The sequence below is a fragment of the Centroberyx affinis genome, unplaced genomic scaffold (assembly GCF_046629955.1).
Source record: "Centroberyx affinis isolate AG114_WGS23_722 - 3 ecotype Tasmania unplaced genomic scaffold, CSIRO-AGI_Caff_v1 ptg000975l_1, whole genome shotgun sequence".
Lineage (NCBI taxonomy): Eukaryota > Metazoa > Chordata > Actinopteri > Beryciformes > Berycidae > Centroberyx > Centroberyx affinis.
The window spans coordinates 68,694-95,029 of record NW_027279545.1 but is presented as its reverse complement, the minus strand read 5'-3'; the positions used below and the strand labels follow the sequence as shown (position 1 = coordinate 95,029).

Below are 26,336 nucleotides of genomic sequence, written 5' to 3'. Positions count from 1 at the left end.
CAAAGTTGTTCCTTCCTTGGTATGGTATTACTTCATTCACTCAATCGTATGTTTGTCTTGCCATGGATATGCGCTTGCCCCTTGTCCTTCCTACTTCTAATCAGGCTTTAAGAATAGACCTGTTACCCGATAAAGAGACTGCGAGTACTTGAGGGAAGGAATGTGAAAGGAAGCGATAGTCTTTCAAATAGGTAATCTTGAGTGAGAGTGGGTGAGCGTACAGAATCTTGCTGTTCCAAACATTTCCATTTGCGCAAGTTTAATTATACAGGTTATTAAGAGCCTGCAGAAAAGGCTGCATCCCGGCCCAGGATTCCATGGTGGTGTGAGACCTTACAAAGTTTTCCTGCTGCTGGCCTCGTCTCCTTGCACCCTATTGCCTGCATGTCAGAAGACATGCAGAGCATTTAGGAAGCAGTGATCTTGTCATTTTCACTTCCCAGGACTTCAAGTAGAAAATAAGCGGTATAGTTTCAGTTCAATAACAGATCACTTTCATGACCCCTTGTCTGAAGTAACAATTGCTCTGTGTTCGACTGAGAATTAGCACATCAGATTCAGAATCGGAATCACCAGGTATAATCAACATGTAGGAATACATCTTGGTGAGATTGAAGGGACACAGTATGAAGTTATTGCCTGCCACCTCGTGGCATGCAATCTCATCGATTGTTTCACACAGGACCTGCTTCTATTAACAAAATTGCATTGAAAACGGATTGGGTAACGTACTTCTATGAAAAATGTGTATTTATTATTTCTTCATTATTATTGTCAGACACTGCGTACATTACATACAGTCACACATGCTACAGGGACAACAGGACCTACAGTAGACGGTAGAGTATACATATGCCTCCACAAATAGATTCAGCATTCCATCACCGTGTGCATTCAGGCAGTACGCTATACAGCATGGTACAGCAGCTGTACAGCGAGATGCTATGATGACATAGACATATTGAGTCTAACTTCTTGGTTGACGCCCGAGAAACAAATTATTGTTCATACTGACGTGCCGTAACGTCGCTTGTCAGCTCGACACCATCTCGCCACCCAGCTACCTGTCCCATATGTAAATGGCGTGGTGGATAATTTGCATGAAGCCGCATTCGTATCTACCCTCTGGATATGGATTCAGATCCTAGGAACAGGCTACTGACGAAACCCCACCAAATTTCATGACCTCTGCCCTTTTAATCCTGCGCCAAAGTTAGTTGAAAAAACGCGACCGGTTCACTTCTCTGGGTCGGTTATTCAAGAGGTATTAGAGAAAATTGGATTTCTCCGTTTTTGATAGAGAGATGTTGGGGGGGGGGGAAGAATAAGGAAAAAATGACAGGAAGAGAGGGAAAAACAGAGGGTGAGAGTGGAAAAGGAAGGAAAAGGGAGGAGAAAAAGTTCTAATTATGATTTAATGCTTGGATCGAGCATTTTTTTATGGGACTCTCTAAATGATGATGTTCTACCATTAATAACCCATTAGAGAGACCTGCAGGCATGTTTGGACCCAAGTTGGTCTATTCTGGCTATTATCTTGTTATGTGTACTTGCTGGCTTGATAACTGTATGAGACTTATTTCCTCTGAAGACCAATAAAATCATCATCATTCATTCGCGCCTGCCTGAAACAAACTCTATCATTAGCAGCTGACACGGAGTCCTTAAATCTCTCTTTGCCTGTCAAACTGTTCCTGGGGAAATCATTAATTTCTCCTAAATCTGCTATTGGCATTGTTTAAATTGGCGGCATCACCTTCAGGATATATCTTTTTCTGCCAGAACAGATTGCTGTCAGCACCGCTGTTGATACCTCAACACTCCTGCCTTAACTCACAAGAGGGAGAAACCCGAAATACGGGCGCTGCCGCATTCCTGTCGCACAGGCTGCGTAATTCTACTCACTTCTGTGTCACATCTTGCATGTCACATGGCTAATATCTTCTTTCGCTCTGCAGCTAAAAGCCCCATTGTTTGGCCTTTGTCATATTTCGGGGGTGGGATTGGTAGATGCAGGCGCTCCGTATGTCAGCTGTATGCCCCGCTAATCCGTTTAGGGTCAGTAAGTGGATGAGAGTAAAAATGGAAGAGAATTGTGACACAATACACGGTTTGTCTGCCTCGGTATCTTGGCTTACGTGAATGGCAACCATGGTAAATATAGGGATTGAGATAGGACTGGAAAAGCATGCAGCCTCGTTTGATAGCTGAAAGAAGATGATAGGCTGCACGACTCAGCTAAACAACAGTAAAATGCCTTAACTATCAATACCCTCATCCAGCTTTTCCTCCTGAATACTTCCACTGTCCAACTACATATTTTTAGCCTCAACTTTAGAGCTGTGAAATTTTCATATCTTAAAGGTTGAAATGCTGAAAATTAGATCATGATGGCTGCAGTTAGGCTGCAGGAACAGAAACATTGGTAGCAAAACACTGTTTTAAAGGTAAATCTACTATAAGTCTAGGCGATGTTATGTATTATGTTTGCAATATGATGAGGAAACTAAAAGCTATTATTCTAAGCAAGTTTTATATGAAATCTGCTCTTGTCTCTATTAACTGTTTTACGCTGTACCTTCTTGGACACATGAAATAGCATTGTTAACGGGTAAGGTGACATATTTCAGAATGAATAATGTATACAAATTATTCTTGGCAGGTACATTTTTGTTTAGTTTGCCAGCTGTCAGCAGATCAGCCAGCGAGTTCAATCAAACCTGCTTAGTCACACAAGAGATCTCTGGTTTTCTTCTTAAATGTCAACCACCCATAAACATTTTTGCACGGAGCGTTTTGAGCATTTGTCTCGTTTTGAAAAAAAGCTTTGCTGTGGAATTTGATAGATAGCATCTTAATCCTTTTGATATCTACATAGTTCCCAGATAAGGCTAAGATAGGGCTGTCTCTAAGAGATGATGGGACTCCTAGGGTGGATTTGTCGTTTCCAGATAACCATCCGCAGAACCCGTAATGATAAAGCGCCCATTCACAGCTCTGTTTAGTCTCTCTCTCCCCGTCTCTCTCCCATATCAGCCAGGCTCGGAGCGTCTGAGCGTTTAGCTGCTGATGAACGTTCTTTTAACCATTTGCTGGAGAGCATCACTTGACGGGCCGTGCCCATTAATATCCACTCTGATAAACATGGAGCGCTGCCACAAGTGGGCTCTCTCTGTCTCTCTGTTTCCAGTAATGGACCTCCGCTGAGTTGGCGACTGCGTAATTCACCTTCCTCGACCAGCGTGCGCACGCCTCGAGCACACACACACACACAAACACACACACACACACACGGGAAAAGGACGAGGCATCTGCTGAAGGTCAAAATTTCCTCTTCTCTCTTAATTGCTGTCCTCGTCTCTCAGACTGTCTCCTGGGCTGAGAAGGCAAACGCTACAGCAATGGCCGTTGTTTTCGCCCAATTAGATGGATAGTTAGTAATTAAAGGCACTCGGGTTTATGTTTTTTTAACATAAGAGTCTCTTATGTTTGTGTCTGTCCCCACTGACGAGCATTATGCGCGCCTCCAGACATGCTGGTGCCTCGGCAGTCTGCTGAAGCGGCAGAGGGCATTCTCCCATATAGAATGAATTAGCGTCAATTCTCTTGGGGTATGTGCCGCTCCATCCCCACCTCCCACTGCAGGGCACCGCGCAGGGGCAAACAGAGGCCAAGCTGCAGCTGATCAGGAAGTTTACGCAAAGTGTGTGTGTGCGCGTGTGTTTCACATTTTGAGCAGACCAGCAATAACACATGGTCCCCCGAGAGAGGCAGGCAGAAAAGGAGAAGCTGAGGTTCTCAACACAGCATCAGAATGAGGTGCAACGCTTTGTTCTGTCAAACTCACAGGAAGGCTTTCCCACAGTGATCTGCTCTGACTCAGCTTGTTCCAAAATACTAAAACTGTGGCCAGTGATGTTCACATTTCATGTGATTTAAGAACAGTGGGCTCTGTGAGCCTCCGATACCACGTTATCGTCAGCGTCAACAGAATCACATCCGCAACCCACATATAATTTGTAATTCGAAAGAAAAGGAGGCAATTGTAAGTGTGCAAAAGTCTTTTCTTTCTGTGGATGGTTTTTGGCTGTCAGTGGCATAGCCATTGTTCAACAGCAGCTGAATAAGGAGCGGATGGTCTTCGAAAATGATTTTCCCCCGAAGACTGATGTAATGCTGTGTTGTGTTATTCGATACAAAAAGAAGCCTTGTTCAATGAGGGGGGAATGTCACGAAAATAGATGATGATGTGATATCATAAACAAAAAGGTCATGAAAGGAAGACTGATGGAAAAAAGTTGAGCTGAGAATGAAGAACTTTTTTCATTGGTCTAATAAATAACTTTTCTTGTTTAACATGTGCAAGCAGTAAACTCAATCTGATTACCTTTGTCAAATCGTGAGCTTGCAGATTTGACCTACCAGCTGGCAAAACTCTCATGCACTTTCTATCTCTTTAGACGTTTAAAAAGAAGGTCAGATAGAACCTTATTATTCCAGGCTCATGCAATCACTTGACACTTCCTCAATATTTTTCATTTGCATTTCCAGCAATGCCAATTTTCACCATTTAATTTTTCTCGCCTCTGCTCTTCATATGGTTGCTGAAAACGTCCGCTCTCCGAAATGCCAACAACGGCCTCGCCTTGAGCTCGGACCACCTTTCTGTTTTTCGAGGCTTATCTAATGGATTTTGAAAGGGGGCGGAAGGTTCCCGACCTATAGAGCGCCTTGCGATCCTTCCATTGAAGCCATTGAACGCCAAAGTCGCCAAAAGTGGAGGTAAGAGGTTTTCACGTGACAGCGGTGCTACGTTTCAAGTGTCTTCCCCTCTCCGTACAAGGAGTCACATTGTCCTCCTCGCACCCCATTGTACTTGAGTCAATTGGTTTTTAATCGCATTCGCCTTCTGTTCTGTCTTTACTTAAACCCACGGGTGTCCCTTAATCAATCTCTCTTTCTCTCTGTCATGGCGGAAATATAAATAGCCGACCCCCCTAGACCTCGGAGTGGTCTGCATTCCTCAGTAGATGCATGTGGGGAACAGGAGAGACGAGCATAAAAAGACATTAAATGGGCTTTTTTTCGCAGGGCAAAAAAAAAAAAAAAAGGAAAAAAAAAAGGAGACCGGTACGATCCATTTTTCAGAGTGCCTGGATCAGAGCGCCTATATGGTCCCAGGTAGCACGGTGATGACAAAAGCAGCTGTCAGAAAGAGATTTCCAAAGCAACCACCCCCTCCCTTTCCCCCCCCTACAGAGGCAGTTCAGAGGCAGTGGGAAGAGTTTGTTTGACCCCTGCTGACCTCACCCATCCATTTGGAGTCACGTCTGGGGAGAGAGACATAGAGAGAGAGAGAGAGAGAGAGAGAGAAAGAGAGGGCTGTTTTTCTCCCAGCCACCTGTTCAACATTTTATCTTCTAACTCAGTGTGTGTGTGTGTGTGTGTACTGTGTGTGCATGCCTTTATTTGGATAGCCGATGATGTGCCTTTTTCCAAAGGACGCTACAACACCTTTCCAGCTCAGGCATAATGGGGAAATGTTTGCTCTTTTGATTCCTCTTTCTTTTAACATTCCCTCTTTCCTCAGGCTAGAGAGGCAGTGGACTTGATAACAACATCATACCAAGCAGCAGGGGAGGAAATGTACCAAAATGTCCTACTTAAGTGGAAGTAATAAGTACCTAATTTAAAGCGTACTCAGAGTAAAATATAGGCCTAGTATGAAAAAAACAGGCAAATGGACAGAGAGTTCAATGAGTTTTCTAAAAAATAAGATGATGTCATTACTGAAAATGGACTGAAAATGTCCATCCCCATAATTCAATAATAGTACTACATTGATTAAACTTTTGCTAATAGCTATCCAACTAGCCAGCTAGGCTAGCAAACTAACTAGACTGTAAATGTAAAATTATCAACCTTTTTCGACAGCTGCAGACATCTTTTCAAATGCGCAATTTCTGCTAACATTCTATGAAACCTATGTAACTATGTGACCACTGGGAAAAAAGTGTCATCTTATTCATTTAGCCTCATACTCAGTCTTGAAAACGTATTTTTCTTATATCAGTTAAAAAAAAATGCCAATCAGGTGGGATAATTTTTTTCACACATCAGAAATATTCTACAAATTAGTGTCATAATCTTTAAACAAGGCAGATCACACCACTAAGTATCAAGGAAATTACACTTGATTCACCAAAATTATAGTTAACAAGAGATTTTCCATTTGTTTTAAGAAAAGTAAGATTTTAAGTTATGTCAGACTTTATTTCTGTAGCACATTTCATGCTCAGAGCAACATAATGTGCTTTAGAGTTGACAATAAATTTACAATGCATATAAACAAGAAATTTAAAGTGCACATAAACCTGCCACGCCAAAACTCACAGCATCAGAATGTAATAAAGCCTAGCTGAAAGCACCTGCAAAAAGAAATGTAATTAAATTACTTTCAAAAACATTTTTAAGACTCAGTACTAGATGACTTGCTCTCCAATGTGAACAGAACAATAAGAGATTGTTTTCCCTGTCACCTCTTTCCTTTTACGAATAAGCAAACCTGGAAAATGACATTTAACGATTGAATGCAACAGAGTGCCAAGCACGTCTCCAGCGACAATGAGTTATCTCCAAATTCAAAATAACGAAATCCTGACATATCGATTTACACCGTGATTTAAAATATCCTCTCTCTGCCCAAGGTAAGCCACTAACTGTTCACTGGTTTGGGAATGCCAAGAGTTTTGCTGTGGGCGGCAGGTGTAAGTGGGAATGAAGGGAATCTAATCGGAAACAATAGTAGCTGACGGAGGAGGAGAAACACTCGAAACATTTGCCGGCTCTGGTCCTGTTGTTGTCCCATAGCTCAGAGTCCTGGGATGGCGGTGGGGGGTGATTTGTGTCAGGGGAGTGTTGTGTGGGTCTTTTTTTGGGTCCGTCACTGCCTGCCTGAATTTATCATCTAGGACAAGGCCTTGACTGGTCCTCCCTGGCACCCTCTCCTGTCTAAGCCTATTGTGTGAGGGGCAAAGCACAGGTTTATGCACCGTTTCAATGCCGAGGGTCATTCATCACATAAGCGTAGAATACCGATGGTGTAGCGCATTTGGGTCATGCAGTACTTTGGATGATAGGTCTGAAGTAGGGATGGGACCGATATGCTTATCTCACATATGCGATATGGGGTTCACGATTCAATATCGACTATCGCGACTCATTTTTCTGCCCCATGATATGTATTGTCACATTTTTCGTTGAATTTCAATACATCGTCCCATCCCTTGTCTGAAGTATTAATCGACAATTCTTCGTTCAACACTGATCCTTCAAGCGGCTGAATCTTTGGTGCATGGTGGGGGGGGGGGGGTATGTGTGGGGGGGGGGGGTATGTGTGCAGCGTGTTATCTATTCCAATGAGGAACATTTCAAATTTCAAGGACTTTTGTTCAGACAAGGAGACCCGCCACCCCGCTCTCCCCTACGGCAAAATGAATTGCGACTGTGAAGTGTGTGCGCAGGCATGCCCCGATATGTGCGTCCAGATAGTGTTATCTAAGTAGGGCCAGGGGAGTGCTAAGTCAGCGCTATGTGCGTGTCAATGCAGCGAGTCAGGTCTACTTTTCTACCGGCGGGGCGAAGGCAAACACAAAGAGCGCCTGCCTTATCGCTCCCTTCTTCCCACCTTGTCTGACTGTCCGACTGCCTTTAAGCCTCGTGCTAAAGAAAAGCCTTATTGTTTTTGTGCAGGACTTCTGATTTTGATTAATGGGAGTGAGGACAAGGCAGGGCTGTCTCGGGGGAGAGGGGGGGGGGGGGTGCTAAGGTGTGTATGTGTGTGTGTGTGCCCGTAAAAGAAAGGGATTATGAGCTGCCAATCAGTTGCTCCCAACTGTAAGGTTCTCCAGCAGCAAGGCTTGGGGATTAGGGCTGGATCAAAGCACTTATTCAGGCTTTAAAATTTGGTTTGAAACGGACAGGAGAGAGGGAGAAGGAGGGTGGAGGAAAGTGGGGGGGGGGGTAATGATAGGCCTGTGCCGTAACACCTGCAGAGTGTTGTGAGAATCTTCTACAGTAGCTGCGGGGTCTGCCGAGCTGTTTTACTTTCTCGCTGGAACAACTTAATGCCCGGACCAGATACAGCGCATCTGCAAGGGAGACCTTTTGTGTACACTTGTGAATGCGTTTTCGAGTCCGCCCTCAGGGGGAGGCATGCGTTTTTTTTTGTTTTTTTTTCCCCCTCGCTACTGTAGACGAATCGAAACCTTTTTGGAAAGTCGGGACGGCGTCCAAAGAAATTCCACACACTCTGACTTCACCGCATTCCCCTGATTTTTCTGTGCGTTTGCAAAACCAAAAGGCTTGTGTACATTTTTCTTTCTTGTCTTTTCCAGGGTATGAACTGTGGGAATGCGGGCTGCGGGTCGGATTCTCAGGGCACCATTTGAGAGGCGTGCCACCTGGCAACGTACCCATAGGACGTGTGGCACTATAATTGCACACTGATGCTCATTTTCTCACTGTCTCTCCCGCTCTCTCTCTGTCAGGCAGCAGTCTGTTCTTTCCCACTGCCTGATGTGGGTGGAAAAAGAGGAGGCGTGATATGGTGGCCATAATAAAGGGGATTCTGCTCTACTGTCAACCTCTGCTGAGTTCACATTGTCTTGGAGGGCTTTACAAGAGATTGTTGTTGCACTTCACTTGAAGTGGTGCTCATAGGGCTTTATCAGACATCATTAGCACATTATAAGCACATTGTGAGTGCATGATAATTATTATAAAACATGCAAAAACATTAAGGGGTTTAATGCTTTATTTGGAAACTGTATAGTAATTGATATAATTAAAATTTCTGATGTTTGTTTGATGACTATATAGTAAGAAAAGTTAATCTGTGCATCTAATAGGCTCATAATCTACTTGTAATGCATCACAATGCACTTCAAGTCTACTGTTAGTGATATCTGATACGCAGATCTTGGAATATCTTAAAGGAGAGTATTGATTCTCACATTTGTTTTCCATCACTGCTCGCCTTGAGGTGGTTTAGGTTGCGTGCTTTGCGAGCTCTGTGTGTGGTTGAGGGAACGAACTGTGGCACGGGGCGTGTGGAAGTGGGTTCGGCGTGTCTGTCTGCGTGAGTGCGAGGGGTATCATTTTTGTGCCGTAAATCGCGGAGAGGTGGCACTTTTACAAGAGCGATCTCGAGGCACGTGAGGCATGACGCTATGGCGGATAATCCACGCTGACCGCCGCCGTGTAATTACGACCTCCCGCTTAGCTTTATTCAAAAGAGTCTCTCCCACCTGTGTCGGCAGTCTATGGACAGGAGAGGAGAGGTGCTTAAAAGGACTAGCTTTTTGGGGGTTTAGGGCACTGTGGGACAAAAACACGAACAGATAATAGAATACATACCAAAAACATTCAAACGCAACAATCCTTGGTGCCAATCTTCTCGTCAGATATTGGGTAAGGTGACCAATGAGCCAAACTCCCAAAAAGTCAGTGCATTCCTTTGTTGCGTTGACGTGAGTGGGTTGGAGGAGCCTGCCTTTCATCTGTTTCCCCTATGGCATCTAGCATTTTCTTGAGTGAAATGGAGGTTGTGTGCGTGTGGGTGTGTAGGGGCTGGGGGGGCTATTGCACTTAGCTACACACTAACAACTGCTAATTAGACTGGTCTATAATGATCCTCTCAGGCAGAAAGGGACGCTCTACTCAGTGATGTGTCACTGATGGTCTATCATTTAGCCAGAGATGGATGGAGGGAACGGCGGAGGAGGGAGGAAGCCATTCATGATCGGTGAAAGCTAGTGATCTCTCCCTCTCCAGTGACTTGCCATTAGTGGTCAAAGCACCCGACTTCCCCTGGACATCGCCGTCCCACCGCCGACCCCCCCCCAAGGCCCTGCTGTGCTCAGCCCTGTTCATAATGCACCACACTGCAGCCCTGATTGCAGAGTGCACTTACCTAGCAGACCAGCCAGATGAGTGGTCATGCTATAGGGCTCCATTCAGACGCTGTGGGTCAACCCCATGGTCTCCACTCCACTCATTAAGGATTTTGACCGCCCTTCTCTTCTCCCTTGCAATCTTCAAGTTTGAGTGGAGTGGGAGCGATTTGGAGAAGCTAAGGGAGAATAGACCGGAAGGTGAAAAGCTGAGCTCTAAAGCGACGCCATGCCAATCTCTTTTGGGTGAATTATCTCAGATATTTCTGGCGCTTTTTGTTGACCGTCCTTGACTAATTCCCCTTTGACGGCTCTTCCCGTGCTTTTATGATTTCCTGATGCGAATGGTGATGCGGGACACTCCCTCTGCAGCCACATTCCACTCTGCGCCAATCAGCTTCCGGTTGTTATGGGAATATTTATGATGTTTTCCTCCACGATTTTCCCCTTGTTGGGTTTGATATGTATGAGAGGTGCTATAGGGTGAAACAGCATTACCCAGTTGTGAATATTTCATAGATTGGAATGGTACTCTGTGGAAAGTCAGCACAAATTGATTATTTGATCACTCAGGTGCATGTGTTCGTACCTCTGTGAGCCGAGTTTGCTACTATAAATGCAAAGCAAAAGGAGAGTGTGTAGAGTGATAAACACAGGTAAAATCGAATTTGCTGTTTGCCGCGGGTTTTTGTTATGGCGAGACTCGAAAAACTTCGGCCCATACTGCATGATAATTGAAACGCAGGAATGGTAATAGTTGCCTTAAACCAAACAGGTCAATTGGGAAAGGTGTATGTGTGCACACGGCATACATAACTCACACACGCACACACACAGACTCATTAGGGTGAGATGAGTCCGCCACTGTTTCCGTTGTAGCTTCAGTTGTTTCAGGAATTGAAGAAAACTCTTGAAACAAGTTGGTTTTGCATTTGAAGTTAAACTATCTCACCTTTTTTAAGAAAAAAAACGATTAGATGACGTGTTGGTCTTTTTTGCAGTGCACACGAACACACACACACACAGATAGGAGTGAACCACCAGAAAATTTGAAATATTCCAGACTCTGTATGTTTGAATAGGACTGTGCATGTGCTCATCTCAAGTCTTCCAATGTCTACCACAGTCCCTCTGCAGCCCATTCTCAGCACTGGGAAGCCTACTTTCCTGGACAAAAGCCTCCCTTTTATTCACGCTCCGCAGAAAATGGAGTGAGTCCATGCGCAGGTCAGTTAGATTTAAACTCCTCAATAACTAGCTGGGTTGCTAGGAGGCTTTGGAGGGTGTTTTTGGAGGCGGGGGGGGGGGGGGGGGGTTAAGTAAGTGGTTGGGATAGAGGAGGGCAGCGCTGTAAATCCCGCTCCTGTACATCCAGAGAGAGCGTTTTAAGGAGGCGTATGACATTGTTTGCAAGAACTGTATATATACGTGTCTGGGGGAGACATAGATAGGGCAGGCAGGAATGCACTAAACGTCGGCCTAAATAAAAACCTGTCTGTTTCAAGGCGCGCTGGTGGTCACAGGTAGTAATTTAAACGCTGCCAAAACAGAGCCGGAGGGATCCGCTTGGACACGCCGGGCCTGTCCTGACCTCCGCATCGCCAAGCCACCGTCTGTCTTTTTACCAGAGTTTTTTTTTTTTTTTTTTCTGCTCCCCTGCATTTCATAAAACTTGAGCTATCTTGCCATAAGGAACCTCGAGGGTTTCTCTGTAACGGCAGCGCTAGACGGGTTTGAATAACGCAAAGGTAAATAAAGTGCACTTCAAGCCCGTCTGTGCTCTCTTTTGTTCAGCTGCTGGAGTAGGATTACTTACTCAGAGGCTTTGTTATGTTTGATAGTCTCCTGTCAACACTATATCAAAAAGGATCTGTTTGCCTTAATTTTTCATTTAGCATGTCTCGGCTCGAAGTGACGGTGTTTTAAAACGATGGCTGTCAATTTTTCGGCGGTGAGACGCGTCCAAACCAGCAAGCAGCTGCCATGTTTATAGCCTGTGATGGAATGCAGGGAAGTCTTTATGTCTGAAATAGAGAAAAAAAAAGGATCTGTGAGACAAGTAAGGGCAAAGAGCAGAGGGAAGAGTATGGGGGGGTTTGACTGGCCTCTGAACAAACCTAGCTGAACCTCGCCTGCGGGAAGGTATTACAATTCAACTGACGCCACACCCTCCTCGTTTTAAAACATGAGTTTATTAGAAGCGTTTGACCAAAGGTTGCATCCTTTGGATCTCGTCTTGAAGCTGTGTTGCTCCTGCCTCTGTGAAACACGGGTAGTGAAAACAGAGATTTGCTCATATCTTGTGGGACCTTGTCTTCACATTTCTGCACAAAATGAACAAAAATAGCTGGAAATAGGACTCTGTTGTGATTTTTATTTTTTTATTTTTTTTTTTTGCCCTGCTTGTGAAAACTCGCAACCTCGTCTTTAGAAAAATATCTTCAGCTGTATAGGATTTAATGGCTTTAAAATGGTGCAGAAACATCCGCAGTGCCTTGATTTGCGTTTCAAACCTCCAGCACACATTTTCACACCGTAACAAAAGCTGTGATTATCTCGAGTGTATTTTGAGGCTCTGTGTGTGGTGACTGGGACAAGTCTGGAGGCAAAAAAAAACATCTTAAAGGGAAAGTCCATCATAAAAAAACGCATTCACGCATTATTCCCACGATCATGGCTAGTTCAACCAAAATATGTGAACGTAAACTACTTTCCCCCAAAGCTAGAATCCCGTATACCAAGACTGTCATCTGTGATGTTATCCAGTAACATTGAAGTGAACATTGACGTGTGTTTGAGCTTTATCAGTCGAAATGCGCTCTTTGATGGTAGCAGTCCTAAACTAGAAAATATACCCATATTCCCAGAAAAATCATCATGAAGGCTACTGTTAGTGTCCACAGACTCTTTCTCATATAGTAGAAAATATATGTAGATGTTCACAACACTTCATTGAACTGTGCAGCACCCTAGGAACATGGCAATACTGTATTCTATATAGTCAAATCAGTTATACCTGGATGTAGTTGGCTAACAGGCTCCACTTTATTGTGGTAGAAATCAAGCAATCAAGCCCTTTACCAAAGGCTATGTAAGGGGTAATGCTGTTAAATGATGCAAGGGCTATTTCTGTTTAACGATTTCACTGGACAATGTACTGTAGAGGCAAGAACCGCCTGATGTGAAGTGCTTACATGACCTCAACAATGTTTTTTTCCATGGCTACCGCTTTGATCTTGCAACAGTGGGTTTACTTTTATTAATAGCTGCTGATCTGTTAGCTGTTTGGCCAGCTACGGAGTGGTGTTCGAGAAATCAAAGCATAAAACTGCCAAGTTCTTGCATTGTTACTGTCAGTCTAGCTGTGATATAATACGGCTATGAAACAACTGCCGTACTTCATTAAGTGTGCGGTACTGTCTGTCATACAAGAGTAATGGACATCCACCAGGCCGTGGTATAATATACTATATGAGCCATTATAACAAATGATGCTTGGTAATATGAGACTAGGTCAGAGGTATAAAATTTTTTACTTAGGTTCAAGCCCTCAACTTAAATGTATTCCCTTCAGCTTTATCTCCGATTGATACAGATGGTCGTCCAGGCAGATATTGACAGATGCATTGACGTACATATGGCCTCTCAATTGGCGTTTATGCCGGGGACAAATTATCTGTTAAGTGCCAGCAACCCAATCCATTAGCGGCATTGACCCTAACAGCTTGGCTACAGGCCACCAAAGGTGTAGTTTTACAGTGGGGTGAGGGACCCTGCAGATGGTACAAGCCTGTCCTCTTTAAGTGCTGACATTGTATCCATCGCCCATCCTTTGCGAGTTAGCCAAGATCCCTTGAGTTTTAACCCGGCACCCCTCATGAGGAAAGCTGCCAACACCCCGGCCTCCTGAATGAAAAATAGGATTACAGATTAGCGCAAAGGATCAGATTCCTTATAGCTGTTAAAATCTGATTTTCCTGCATAGATTTTGCACTCATCATGACAGCCAAGATTGAAGATGTTTTTATTGCATGAGCTGGCTGTTTGACCTTGGCGAGAATAATTCATCTCGCCATCTCTTCCAGAACCTGTGCTTTTAACATCTTATCAATATGCCACACTGTGTCTTTTCAGAGCGGTGATGCATTTGAATCATCAAAAGTTGCTGAAAGTAGAATGCTAAAAGGAGGATTTATTTTGGAGGGGAGGAAGGCGGTCGCCGCACAGCGCTAGCCGCACATTCGCTTGAAATGCTCAAATTAAAATGTAAACCGCAGGATCATAACGCCTCCCCCAGCTGAAACAGTGCTAATGTGCTGGAGCCTGGCCTTAATCTGATCCGTGGATCATGCTGGAGCTAATTACCATCTGCTCACTTACACTTCCTGGCCCCGGCACGCTGGCTTGTTTTCAATTACATCCCCCGAAATAAGATTACAGCTTTCATTTTTATTTTTGGCGAGGAGGGCTGCTCGACTTCATGTCCGCCAGGTGAGGACCATTATGTGTGACTGGAGGAAGTACCAAGTGGTTATTTTCCCCTCTGCGATGATGGTGGGGGTCGAGGGCGCAGGCCAGCGAAGCTGTATTGCTTCTCTTCTTCCAGATGATGCTCTCCTGCGGCAATCCGCCGTGCAAGGTCATTATTTATGTTCTTCTACTCCGCTGCCCAGGACACCCAAACCCCAGCATTAGAGATTTCAGCTGGATTGGGACCTTTTATCCCTTTCCTTAAAGCTCCAACATCTTTCACTTGTTTGGATAGTCTGTGAAGTTTTTTTTTTTTTTTTTTTTTTTGCCATCCTATGTTTTTCTTCTCCCCCGTTCTCCTCCATTTCATAAATTGAACCAAAGTGTGGAAGAAAATGCAGCCTTACGATACAAAGCTTTCACATTCCACATTAGGCCTCTCATGTCTCAAGAAGCCTTTTATTCCTTACAACTAGAAACAGGGTTAGACCTGTGATAACAGAACTTTGCCACTCGATGGACGCTTTCATCCAAAGTGCCGTAGTGGAAATCAAACCCCCAACCCAGGCAGTGTTTGTGCTGCTGTGCTTGTGAGCTATACAGGATGATGGAATAGACTGGAGTCCAGAGTCAAGCGTTCAGGCCTGGATTAAATTGCAACTCAGAGCACATTAGCACTTTTTATTAATTGTGCTCAAAGCCGTTTCTCACTCGTGCTAATGATGTTGTCTTGCTTGGCTGAGGATTTCATTAGTTCCATGAGACACCTCTTTCTGGGCTATGTCTAATTGGGCCTTATTGATTAAAAGCACATAGAACATTAAGACTCTCTCTATGGCTGAGATGGAGATTTCCAACAATAGGTCTCCCTGTTGAGATGCTCACGTATTGGAAACTGTTGCCACTATCACGCCTAAAGAGGCAAAAAGGAATAAGATAGTGAACTCAATACTTGAAAATCAATTATTTGACAAAGTTATGATGGAAAAATCAGTATTGCCATGGGGATGGGCTTGATTTGTTGAGAAATGAGCCATGGCTCACATCATGAAATAGGCTGTTAGCCCTTATCAATATTATGGATAACTGTGAACTTTCATCTAAGACTGCGCGAGATATTCAGATACATGTTCGCAAATTGATTCACTGTAACCCAACTAGGGCTGTCACGATACTAGAATTTCTAACTTCGATACAATATTCAGGAAAATATCGATATTCGATACCACAGGGGAAAAAAAATAATTTTCAATCTTTTTTTTTAAATGTTGTTTTCATGGTAAAATAATTTTAACATGGAAACAATATTTTAAAGTTGTCTCAGATCAAACAACACATTTTTGATTGACAGGTGTCGGTCGCCGTCATGATTTGCTCTTTTTTATTGAGGGGAGTGAGCTTATACTGCACAAGCATGTGAAACATCATATTGCCTCCTGGCCTCTGCAGCATAGACTGTAGACCCAAACTAGTCGCTTAATATCCAACAACGCAGGGGGAAATCCCGGAGCAAACGAGACAGATGGACGGACAGACAGACAGACGCACGCTTCTCCATAACGTAGGCCCGATAAAACTCATTCAAAACTTGGCACTTACACAGCAGATTACACTGCTCTAGTCATCAGCCTATCAGAACACTTTTAGCTTGTTGAAGAAACAGATACCTACCAATGATAGGGAAAAATCAGCAGGGCTAGAGTTAGTGGATTATTATTGACAGTATCGATACTTTTGACAACCCTAAACCCAACACAGTTTCATACTTGCTTATAAGAGTCAGGACGCATCATGCGATGTTGCCAGCATCTCACATGGTTGGCCTGGGTTTCCAGACACCATCAACTGGTATAACATCCACTTTTCAGCTACTTTAGTGTTCCAGAGACCACAGCAGATCGATATCAGTGTGACCAGATGGGTCCCTGAGGCCAACATGTGTCTCATATTATCCAGATTGTGTCTAAATATGATTTAGCTGGATCACATTTACATCTTCTTCTCTTTCTCTTTATCATGCAAGTCATGCAGTCTAATATTCACATCTGTTCTCCAGCTATCCTGACAATCCATTTTTTACAAGTATGTATGTTGGCTTGTTGACTTGCACTTCCTGGTTGGATCTGCATGAGAAAGTTTATAGTTGTTTACATAGTTGCTATATATGGCTGTGAGACATTTATTTACACTTAATTGCTAATGTGGCCAATTGTGTTTCTGACCACCTCTGAATCAGAATCATCTTATTGGCCAGTATATTTGCACATACATGGCACTGGTTTGGGTGTTTGGTGTTGCGTTTCCACCTGTAGTTGGTTGCACAAAACAAGCTTTTCTCAGAAGCTTTTCACTCACAGTTGCAACAAACATCTCAGGCTGTTTCCTTAGGTAACCCGAACCCTAACCCAGACCTAAAGCTAACATTGTTAGCTATCTAACCACATTACTAGCATTACAGTTACCAAGCCACAACAGCAAGTCTGACAGTCATTACAGTTATTGCAACTTTGTAAGCAGCAGAATAGATTGACTGCTGGTCAAATGTGTAATCTGCCAGCACTGCTCGTCAGTGTGACCATAAAATACTGTTCTTGGCACAAGTTCATTCCTCTCAATGAAAAAAACTCAAACACATGTAGACTTTGTTAAAGTCAAGTAGCTGTTTATGGTCAGGGTGTGTTTTTTCTTGATAAGGACGATGCACATGCCTACCCAATTTTAAGGAAGTACTTGGGGGGGGGGGGGGGGGGACGACACAAGGATGAAAACTTAAGTATTTATGGACATATCCAGGACAGCTTGAGGTAAATCTGTGCAGTTTTTTTAAGGAAATTTTAATTAAGACGCTTTGTGCAACCAGGCACTGGATTTTATGTGGTTTTGCTCTAAACCAATTACAGTTTGATCACCCAGGACGCATGTTAATGCCAGGTGGAAAGAGGGTCTGACTTCTGTCAAGGGGAAGTAGTGAGATCTGTGATACACACACCTGTAACAGTGTGTGGGTGAAGTATAAACATCTCCTCCTACCTATGTGCGGCGATGACACACACAGAATCAACAGACAGCAGGATCACTGCTTTTCCCTCAACCAAGCTGCCATTTTTAGCCAGCCTGCAGCCTGCAGTCCTTTGATCACAACCATGGCAGAAACCCTTTTGATGACTCATGCAGATAGGCGCCCGATACACAGGCAAGCACAGTAGCGCTCTCTCTCTCTCTCTCTCTCTCTCTCTCTCTCTCCCGCACACACACACACACACACATACTCACACACAGTGTTGTTTGGTGGGTCCTTTTGGGTGGGCGGATTTGTGATCAGAAATTGCCCAATTTAGTTCACACATCTGTTTGATAGCATTTTGTATTATTTTAGGTTTCTGGTGCACAATTTTTTTTTTGTAAATTTGAAATCTGAAGTCCAATTTGCACATATATATATTGTGATTTTTCCAAAAGCATTAAAGTGGAAATTGTTATTTATTTATTTATTTGTTTATTTAGTCCAGAGATCACCTGTCCAGACACCAGGTGTTTAGAACAGCCAGTGTACAAGTTTTCATGTACTGGCTTTAGGTTGAATCACTATTGTGTTATATCAGTCAGTGCTAGAGAGTACCAAACCAGCCATTTTTCACCAGTTTATCTGAAAATGTCACAGCTTTTTACTTGTGTCTGACGTCATTGTGATTCATTTAGAATTCAAACTCCCTCAGACATTGCACATTGCAGTGGAACAAACATTAAACTTCTCTCTAGGAACACCAGCACATCAAACCATTACAAATTCACTCACAATGCTGTTAGAGCATATTTAGGCTTTACATGCGCCACTGGAAAAGTAAAACCATGTGGTTTTGCTTGTGCGGTGATGGTCCCAATCATATCTCATTATGTGCTGCTGTGGCAGTGAAAATGTAACTAGATGTTTTTGTGCTGTGGCTGAATGTGATGGTTTAATTCAGTCCTGTGCACCATATCTTGAATGCCCTACAGTAAATGTAACCAACGCTGCAGAAATCACTCATACTTCTCCCCTTGGGCATTAAGGCCACTGTAATTTTGCACCAGTCATCACAAACACAGCATTCGCATTAAATGCACCGCTCTGCGAGTAGGGAACTGTCCACCCATCACACCCATCACAGCAATGTCAAGCTTTCCCATTATGTTCCAGAGTGGAGACAAGTGGACGTGTTGTTATGCTAATGCATGTTAATCAACTCCTCGCTTGAACGAGCGCTTACCCTCTAACATTGGAGATATCAGAGCAACAGCAGACATGCAAATGTTTCCCCTCCTGCCCGCAAGCCGGATAGATGCAGAGGAAAATTATCATGGTGGCATTTTATACATAAATGCACAGACACAACATACAAACGGATTGATAGATGAGGCTGAGTGTGTAGAAGCAATGTGTACACGCCTTTGTTGTTATTCCGTAACAGTGGGGGGGTGTAAGGGCTTGTGGGAAAACAACACACACACATCTCACACTGTCTCTGTTTTTCTCTTGGTCTCCTTTGTCTTTCTGTCTTTCTTTATGTTTGACTCATTTGTTTCTGCTCACACCGATGCAAGATGCAAGACGGAATGCAAACACTAAAGATGAAATGACAGTTACACTGAGTGGAAGTACAAGGCGTTTCGAAGGCCCGTAGCCATTGCCGTTGACCGAGCCCGCCATGACACACACACACACACCCACACACACACACACCCCCACACACATTATGCGATGGAGTAGTGTTTGTCCCAAAGCCGAGACGCTCCACACCTGCTCTGCAAAGGTAGGAGCAGAGCCTTGTTATGTTTGCTAGCGGCATTAAAGGTGATGAGGGATGTATCCACCAGCTTTATTGATGCTTTTGCTTTTGTCACTCACCGTTAAATCCGCCGCTCTCCCTGGGCTTAGGTGTGTTTTTTTTCGGGGGGTGGGGGGGGGGATAATCACTGTTCCAGTTTGATTTGGATGCTTGCTTGACACGAGGAATCACATTTCACTGTGACAGCAGCAAGCTGGCATGGTTTGGGGCTATATGCCGGTACACGTACAACCCATTTTCTGGATAATAGTTTGACTTGCTAGACTAGGCTGACTGGCGTGAAGAAGTCTTTGTGCCCTTGGTAAGTTCCATATATAGTCTTCCCCTGTATGCACTGCTCATTCTACTGGGCTGCATAATAACATGAAAACTGTCCCCCAGGCATTACTATTGCAGTTAACTGCATTTGAAGGCGGTATAAAAGCTGACAGAAGTGTTAAATGGTGGTTCAAGGTTAGAACCAGCTACAGCTAAAACTCAGTCTGTTGACAGGTGGTGTTATGGCAAAATCGTGGTGAGACTTGTGTTCATCACAAAGTTAAGCCTGTGTTCATCAGGTCTTGTGTCTTTAGTCCAGCCTCTGCTCACACACGAAGGGAACCTCAGGCTGTCGGTGGTGGGTTCAGTGTCGATTGCTGAGCGTGTGTGTTGTGAAATGGCAAAAACAAACCGAATCAGGAAGGAACCCACACGCTAGTTTTAATGAGGGATTATAAAGGAGTCTTTTGTTCACAACACAAATACACATAACATGCACACACAGCAGTACTCAAAAAACATTTATTCACCATGAGTCAAAACACTTGGGGCCAAAATTCAGTTTTTCCTCATTTTACCATGGAATGCTAACAGACTGCTTTTTACTGTTATTTGAATTTCACACATCTTCCCTTTTCCTCTCTACATATCCTTTCCAGTTGGATAAAATAGAGTGCTTTGAGTAGATCTGAAAGGAAAAAAATATCCCAGTTGGATGCATTTTGAAATCATTTTTAGCACATTCAAGAAGTGCAAAAAAGTTAAGGAAAATGTATCAGAAACGCTAACTTTGCAGTCTGTGTGTAGGTGCTTTTGTAGCTATGAAGGTGGGATAGGAGACCCTATAAAGGCCTGTTTTCATCTCCTCTGGAACACATTGTTCGGGTGTTGGATAATCGTACGATAAGAGCAGTCGTGTTAGAGCTGCCAGAGCAAACAAAACCTTGCCTCCAGGACAGAGAGGGTTGCAGGTTTTTGTTTGGGAAAGGCGGTTACTAGCTGTGGCAGGGAGAAATCAAAATCCTAAATTCCGAGGAGAGGGAAAGCGTGTCCACCAGATTGTCCACGGTGGACCAAGAGTTTCCAAACCTTTTCATGACGTTACCCGCCATGAGAGGTGTTTACCCACCAAACATTGGATCCTACCCACCGAATGAACTCTCATGAGAAAGTCAATAAAACCCCCCAGTCGTGCACTTTTGAATTTTGGGAGAGGAGAGGTGAGAAGCAGAGAGGAGAGAGAGGGTGAGAGGGCAAGAAGGGAGAGGGAAGTGTTCATTTCCAGTAAAATAAACCAAGGAAAGCCTGTTGTCAACAGTCAAACTTATTGCTCTCACTGTCTCCAATAATGGTGAAATCTAATACAGTGATTCCTGGGGACTCAGTTGGCAGTGGTAGGAATTGACAGTGGTAAATCTACTGTATTCATATCATGCGGACATGAAGCACAAAATCTATTAAATGAATTGTTGAAATCGAATTCAACTGTTGCTTGAAAGAATTTGACGGCCCTGACACAAACCGTGTTCAAACTGCTTGTGACTGAAACTCTTTTGAATGCCAAATAGCCAATTAGTTGTTGTTTTTTTTAAGTGATGCACTGGCAGAGAAAAACAATACATTTGTTAATTAGCATTACCTGACATCATCCTTCAGTTGGATAAGGAAGCATGTAAACCTTTTGTTTAAACCTTTATTCTGCAACCCACAATTTGCAACCCCGCAATTTGAAAACCAATGAGGTAGACCACACACATTTTTTTTTTGGCCTTTTCCCCTCTGCTACTTTCAGCTCACTCTCAGTCAGCAATGGGAGACTAATGCACAAACATTACCGCCTGCCCCACCTGTGTGAACAGAGCCCAGCTGCAGCGCGGCTCCTGAAAACGATTACTCTTTTGTTAATCAGACACCACAGATACTGGGTGACTTATGGATTATACCTGGAAAGATGGGGAGTGTGGTCAAGAAGACAAACACGCTACAGTCTCTCACCCCTGTTTAGCCATTTCAGATATTGATAACATTGACCTGTGAAGGGGAAGGTAATAAAAAAACCCCGCAACCTTGAAAAGAATTAAGCGTGCAGTGAAAATGAATGAATGAATGCAATAAAAAAAAAAAAAACGTGTTCAGAACTGCAATGAGGTTTAGCACAGATTAGTTGTGGTGCTGCAACTCCAATACAAAACGGCTGTGAAACGCTTCCAACAAGAACATGTGAATGGCAGCACTCCAGAAAAACATGTTAAAGAATAAAGCAAGTCAAATCTCAGTCACGCCATGTTTTTATCAATGAGCACGCCATAAGCTTTCATCATCATCATCAAAATTGTTGGAAGTAAGTTAGTATTTTTATGGCAGAGCAACGCAACCAGAAGGAACACAAGAGTTATTCGTTTTTTACTGTGTAGCTGACCTTAAGCAATGTTTAGACAAAAAATATGTGTGTGAATTTGATAATAATTGACAGAGCTTTAGTATTAAAAAAAACAACTCGTTTCAACTCCAATAACCTGCGTCAGGGTTACAGGATTGCATGTGTAGTCAGCAATAAATATATTCAGTGGCAACCAAAATGGCTACCTCAAAGCCCATAGACCAACAGATGCCAGTATTGAAAAAAAAGGGTAAAACACATAATCCTATTTTACGGTCAAGAATGCCATAGCATATTAAAAATCTTTAAAATTAAATTCCTCATTCGTTCCATTTGGCCACACCAGCTCACAGCAATTTTTTTTTTTTTTAATCTGCTGTCTGATTGGTCTATGGGCCCTGAAGTGGCCATTGTGGATATCATTGAATATATTTATCGTTGACCATGCATGCAATCCTGTAACCCTGATGAAGGCTATTGCAGCAGAAACACCTTAGTCTTTAATATTAAAACGTTGTCTATTGTTCTCCAGGAATAGCAGGTTTTTCTCACCCTCAAGCAATATTTGGGCCAAAATCTCTGAAAAAGCTGGATTTTTTCCCCCCCACATGCGATTGGACACTGACAACACAGTTGAGACTTAAATATTTTAGAGGCACACCTGAGTTTCTCCTCGCTAAGAACTTTATCCTGGTGTTGATAAAGACTTGGCATGGGATTGTTTCTTCTCCCCCTCTTTGCTACTTTGCTACTTAAACTCAGTCCCACCTCTGCCTTTAAGCTGACACTCAATGGCTTTTTTGCTAATCAGGAAACTCCACTGTTTGCTCATCTCCTTTCCTCCCCTTCTTAATCCCCTACTGATAACTTGTTGCTATGGCGTCCCACACCTGTGTAGGTAAAGAGACAAAACTCGACTGCTACAGCTTTGTTTGTACAACCCTGACCCCCTCAGAGAGAACCTTATAATTCCCAGCTTGTGGTATAATGAAAGCTTCTCGCTACCCTGTGTGTGTGTGTGTGTGTGTGTGTGTGTGTGTGTGTGTGTGTGTGTGTGTGTGTGTGGGCTCTAGGGGACTTGAACACCTGGCTCGTCTGAAATTGTCACTCTTCCAAATTTGTAGTATGAGACTTTATATTTCTGTATGCTGCTGTTCATTTTCACAGCATTTTTAAATTTAGCCATAGTCTAGTCTTTCAACAAAAAAAGCTCAGATTTTAGTCATGGCATATACTGTATATTTAGTCAATTATTTACTGACTAAAATGGCCTATGATTTTAGTCAACTAAAATTATTACAAAATTGCAAAAAGCCTTTGTCACCAAGCATTCTAGTCATTAATTTTATTAATTTGTGACAAAATTAACTCTATTTTTGTAGGCTGACAATGAAACTGTCAACCTTTACACAAGTGAGAGCCAGGCAGGAAAGCAAACCAAGTCGTGTCGTAACTCTGAAATTAAAGAGCCGCCATGTTTTTTGGTGCATCTCAGTTTTTCCTGCTCTGAAGTTTTGAGGCACACAGATTCTCATAATTGGCCATCCGGCTCGATTCACTGAGACAGTTTGTTTACTTCCTCCATAACTGTTGTTATGTTTTCATAGATGATAAATTTAGCTTACTCTTTGTACAGAATTCCCCTATGACTTGTGTCTTGCATTGCCAGAAATCTTGCAGCATTTTTTTGGTTCATAGACACCATTATACCATAACTACTGTTGCACAGTGTATACGCTGTTACTTTAATTTGAGAGCAGCTCTGTGCCAGATTTACTTGAAGAAAAAAAAATCCATGGAGCTGTGTTTTACTGCAAGTTCACACTATTTGTTTACTTATATAAACATGGCAAAATATGCAGGTCGTCCCCTTGCTTGTGAATGAATAGAACTAGGAGTCAAACCTGGCATTAATTATTGTAGCCTAAGCCTACAGAAGCAAACATTATAGCAGGTTTTTGCAAAATGTTCCAAGTGAGGGGAGGTAATATGTTGAATTTCATGATAAGGCTAATAGATTAGATTTAAAATAGGATTATTGGTGAATGAGTAATATCACTACTGATTGGTGCTCCTGTCCAAGGTCAGGCTTTGAAGCAGTTTCATAAGGAATAAGGTTGCGCAAGAAAACACTTGCATCCATTTTCATATCAATGCTGTTTCATCACTGCTCTTTCTGTTGGGCTTGGACTTGAAACCCAAATGAATAAATAAATGATCCTCCAGGAAAAGAAAAGAGTGTAAGCCCTATGGGGCCTGAACCCCTAATAACACAGCATGTTCAGGGATGAAAGAGTGCAACCGGTGCACAGCATGTGTTTCTTTTCCTCCGCTCTGAAGGTAAACCGGAAAATCGCCCATGCCTAAATGATGAGATTCTTGGTTTGCAATTATTCCATTAATCATGCGTTAATGCTTAATTACCAATGTATTTTACATAAATTTATGATAATAATGATAATGGCAATAAGGCGAGGAATAGAAGAAGATGATGATGAATCTATTCTCTGCTGGACAAATGATAAAAAATGACTATGCCTTTTAATTAAAGCATTGTATTCTGTTATTCATGAGGTTATTTCATTACTTTGCATGATTATCTCCCACAGTTTCAATTTGGGACAGAAACTCTGATACTCTGCTGGGCTTCAGCTGTTTTCGATGAAAGTTTTGACAAAAAAGTTTGGATATGGAGACAACACCACACGGTATCATGAGGGAGCGCACGAGGCTCCCAACACCACTTAAGTCAGCGTCTGCACTGTGGGCATTTTCTGGCCTCACCACTTTGGAATGACCAGAATCTGAACCCCTTCTCGTTCTGCCTGTTTAGCTGAAAGCTCAAAGAGAAAGAGCTGGAGCGTGAAGACCTTGCCGCCCCTCTACTCCGCTCTGACCTCCATCCATCCATCTTCTCTCCACCCCTTTTCCTCCCCTCCTCCCACATTGCACATGACTGGGCTGCGCCGCCATAGCAACTTCTCCACCTCGGTGCACGCTCAATGTTGCGGAGGGAGGAAATTGTTTTTTCTTGCGGTGGCATTGCATAGTGCAACGAAGCGCCGAGCGTGACCCGCCGAGCGTGACCTGGCCCACCTCTGCCATCCAGCTTAATGGGGAGGCATGCTTGAAATGCGGTGGCGTGGCACTTCGGTGTGACAACATAGTGTGGTGTGTTTTTTTAAAAGCTTTATTTGACTCTTTTTCCTGCAACGCCCTGCTTCACACTCATTCAGTTTTAGACATTTATACCTGGGAGGAGCTGTCCAGTACAACCGCAGTTTTCTACAGGGTGTCTGAAAAGTCTGGAATCATAGGGATAAGTAACAGCATATATATTTTTTTTGTTGTTGTACTTGTTTTCCCTGGCCACACCAGCTGTCAGGATGGCCAAGTGATCCAAGGTGCCAGGGTTTCTGCTCTTCAAATTGAGGCGTAGATTCGACTCCTACTTTTGACAAGCAGTTGTCATACTTTTTTTTCGCTTCTTCTCGGACGCCCTGTACTGTCCGCCGGAGCGTCTGGGGTTCGCCTTGCCCAAGGACACCTCAAAAGCTCGCTCACTCCCTCAGTCCAGATTTTCCCACTTGGGATTCAAACCAGCAACCCTGCAGTCAAAAGCTTGCCTCCCTAAGCTTACCGCAACCCACACGCTGTTGCAAGCCCGACTCTGACTTGAGCCGTGTTGTTATGCTCTCCGGTGGATCATGCAATATTCAGCGAGACTAAAAGTACATTGTTTTTTTTGTGTTGCAGTGCGGAGTCTAGACACGGTTACTGCCCTGTATGGAGAGACCATCGTTGTACCGTGCAACAACGGAGCTTCTCCACCGGACGATCTGATGTTCACCAAGTGGAAATACGTAAGTAGCTACTGACCTACTACGCTATCTATAAAGTGTTTGAGGTTCACCGTGTAGACGTTTCCCCCGGGACAGACTGAATAAGACTCATGAGGACACACAGATTCGGCTTTACTTCAGGTTGGCTCACGTGGCTAGACTTTGGCCTTGAAGATTTCACAGTCATTTTCCCCAGCAAAAGAGTACACTCATGTACAAACACTGTCACAAATACACTCAGGACTGCTACAATAAAAAGTCAGCTTTCTATACATTAACTTTTAATTAGGGTTAGGGTTACTAGTGCAAGAGCCAGGCACAAAGTCAAACTAGCCAAACTATTCTATTTGAATGACACTATGATGATATGACAAATTCCTATCCAGTTCCTATTTGTCCTATGAAAGCAAGTCCTGAGGACGTGCTACAGATACTTAGATAAATGTAGAGAGAAATAATCAAGAGATGACTTGAACACAGGTTTAATTGCTTGGGTCCATTATAAACATCTACCAAAAGAGTTGGATTTTGCAGTGGTGTATAATTACTGTCAATGTCACATCAATTTAATCTAAGATGCTGGGTAAATATGGACCCTCATAATCCC

At 43.3% G+C, this 26,336-nt stretch overlaps 1 protein-coding gene across 1 annotated transcript in view; it reads left to right on the top strand.

The window, feature by feature from the left end:
- The window catches only part of alcama (activated leukocyte cell adhesion molecule a), a 66,378-nt gene that overhangs the window by 16,971 nt on the left and 23,071 nt on the right, over positions 1–26,336 (top strand). The window contains exon 2 of the mRNA XM_071522313.1: positions 25,644–25,750. Coding sequence (XP_071378414.1) covers positions 25,644–25,750 — 107 coding nt within the window. The remainder of the gene's footprint in view (positions 1–25,643; positions 25,751–26,336) is intronic.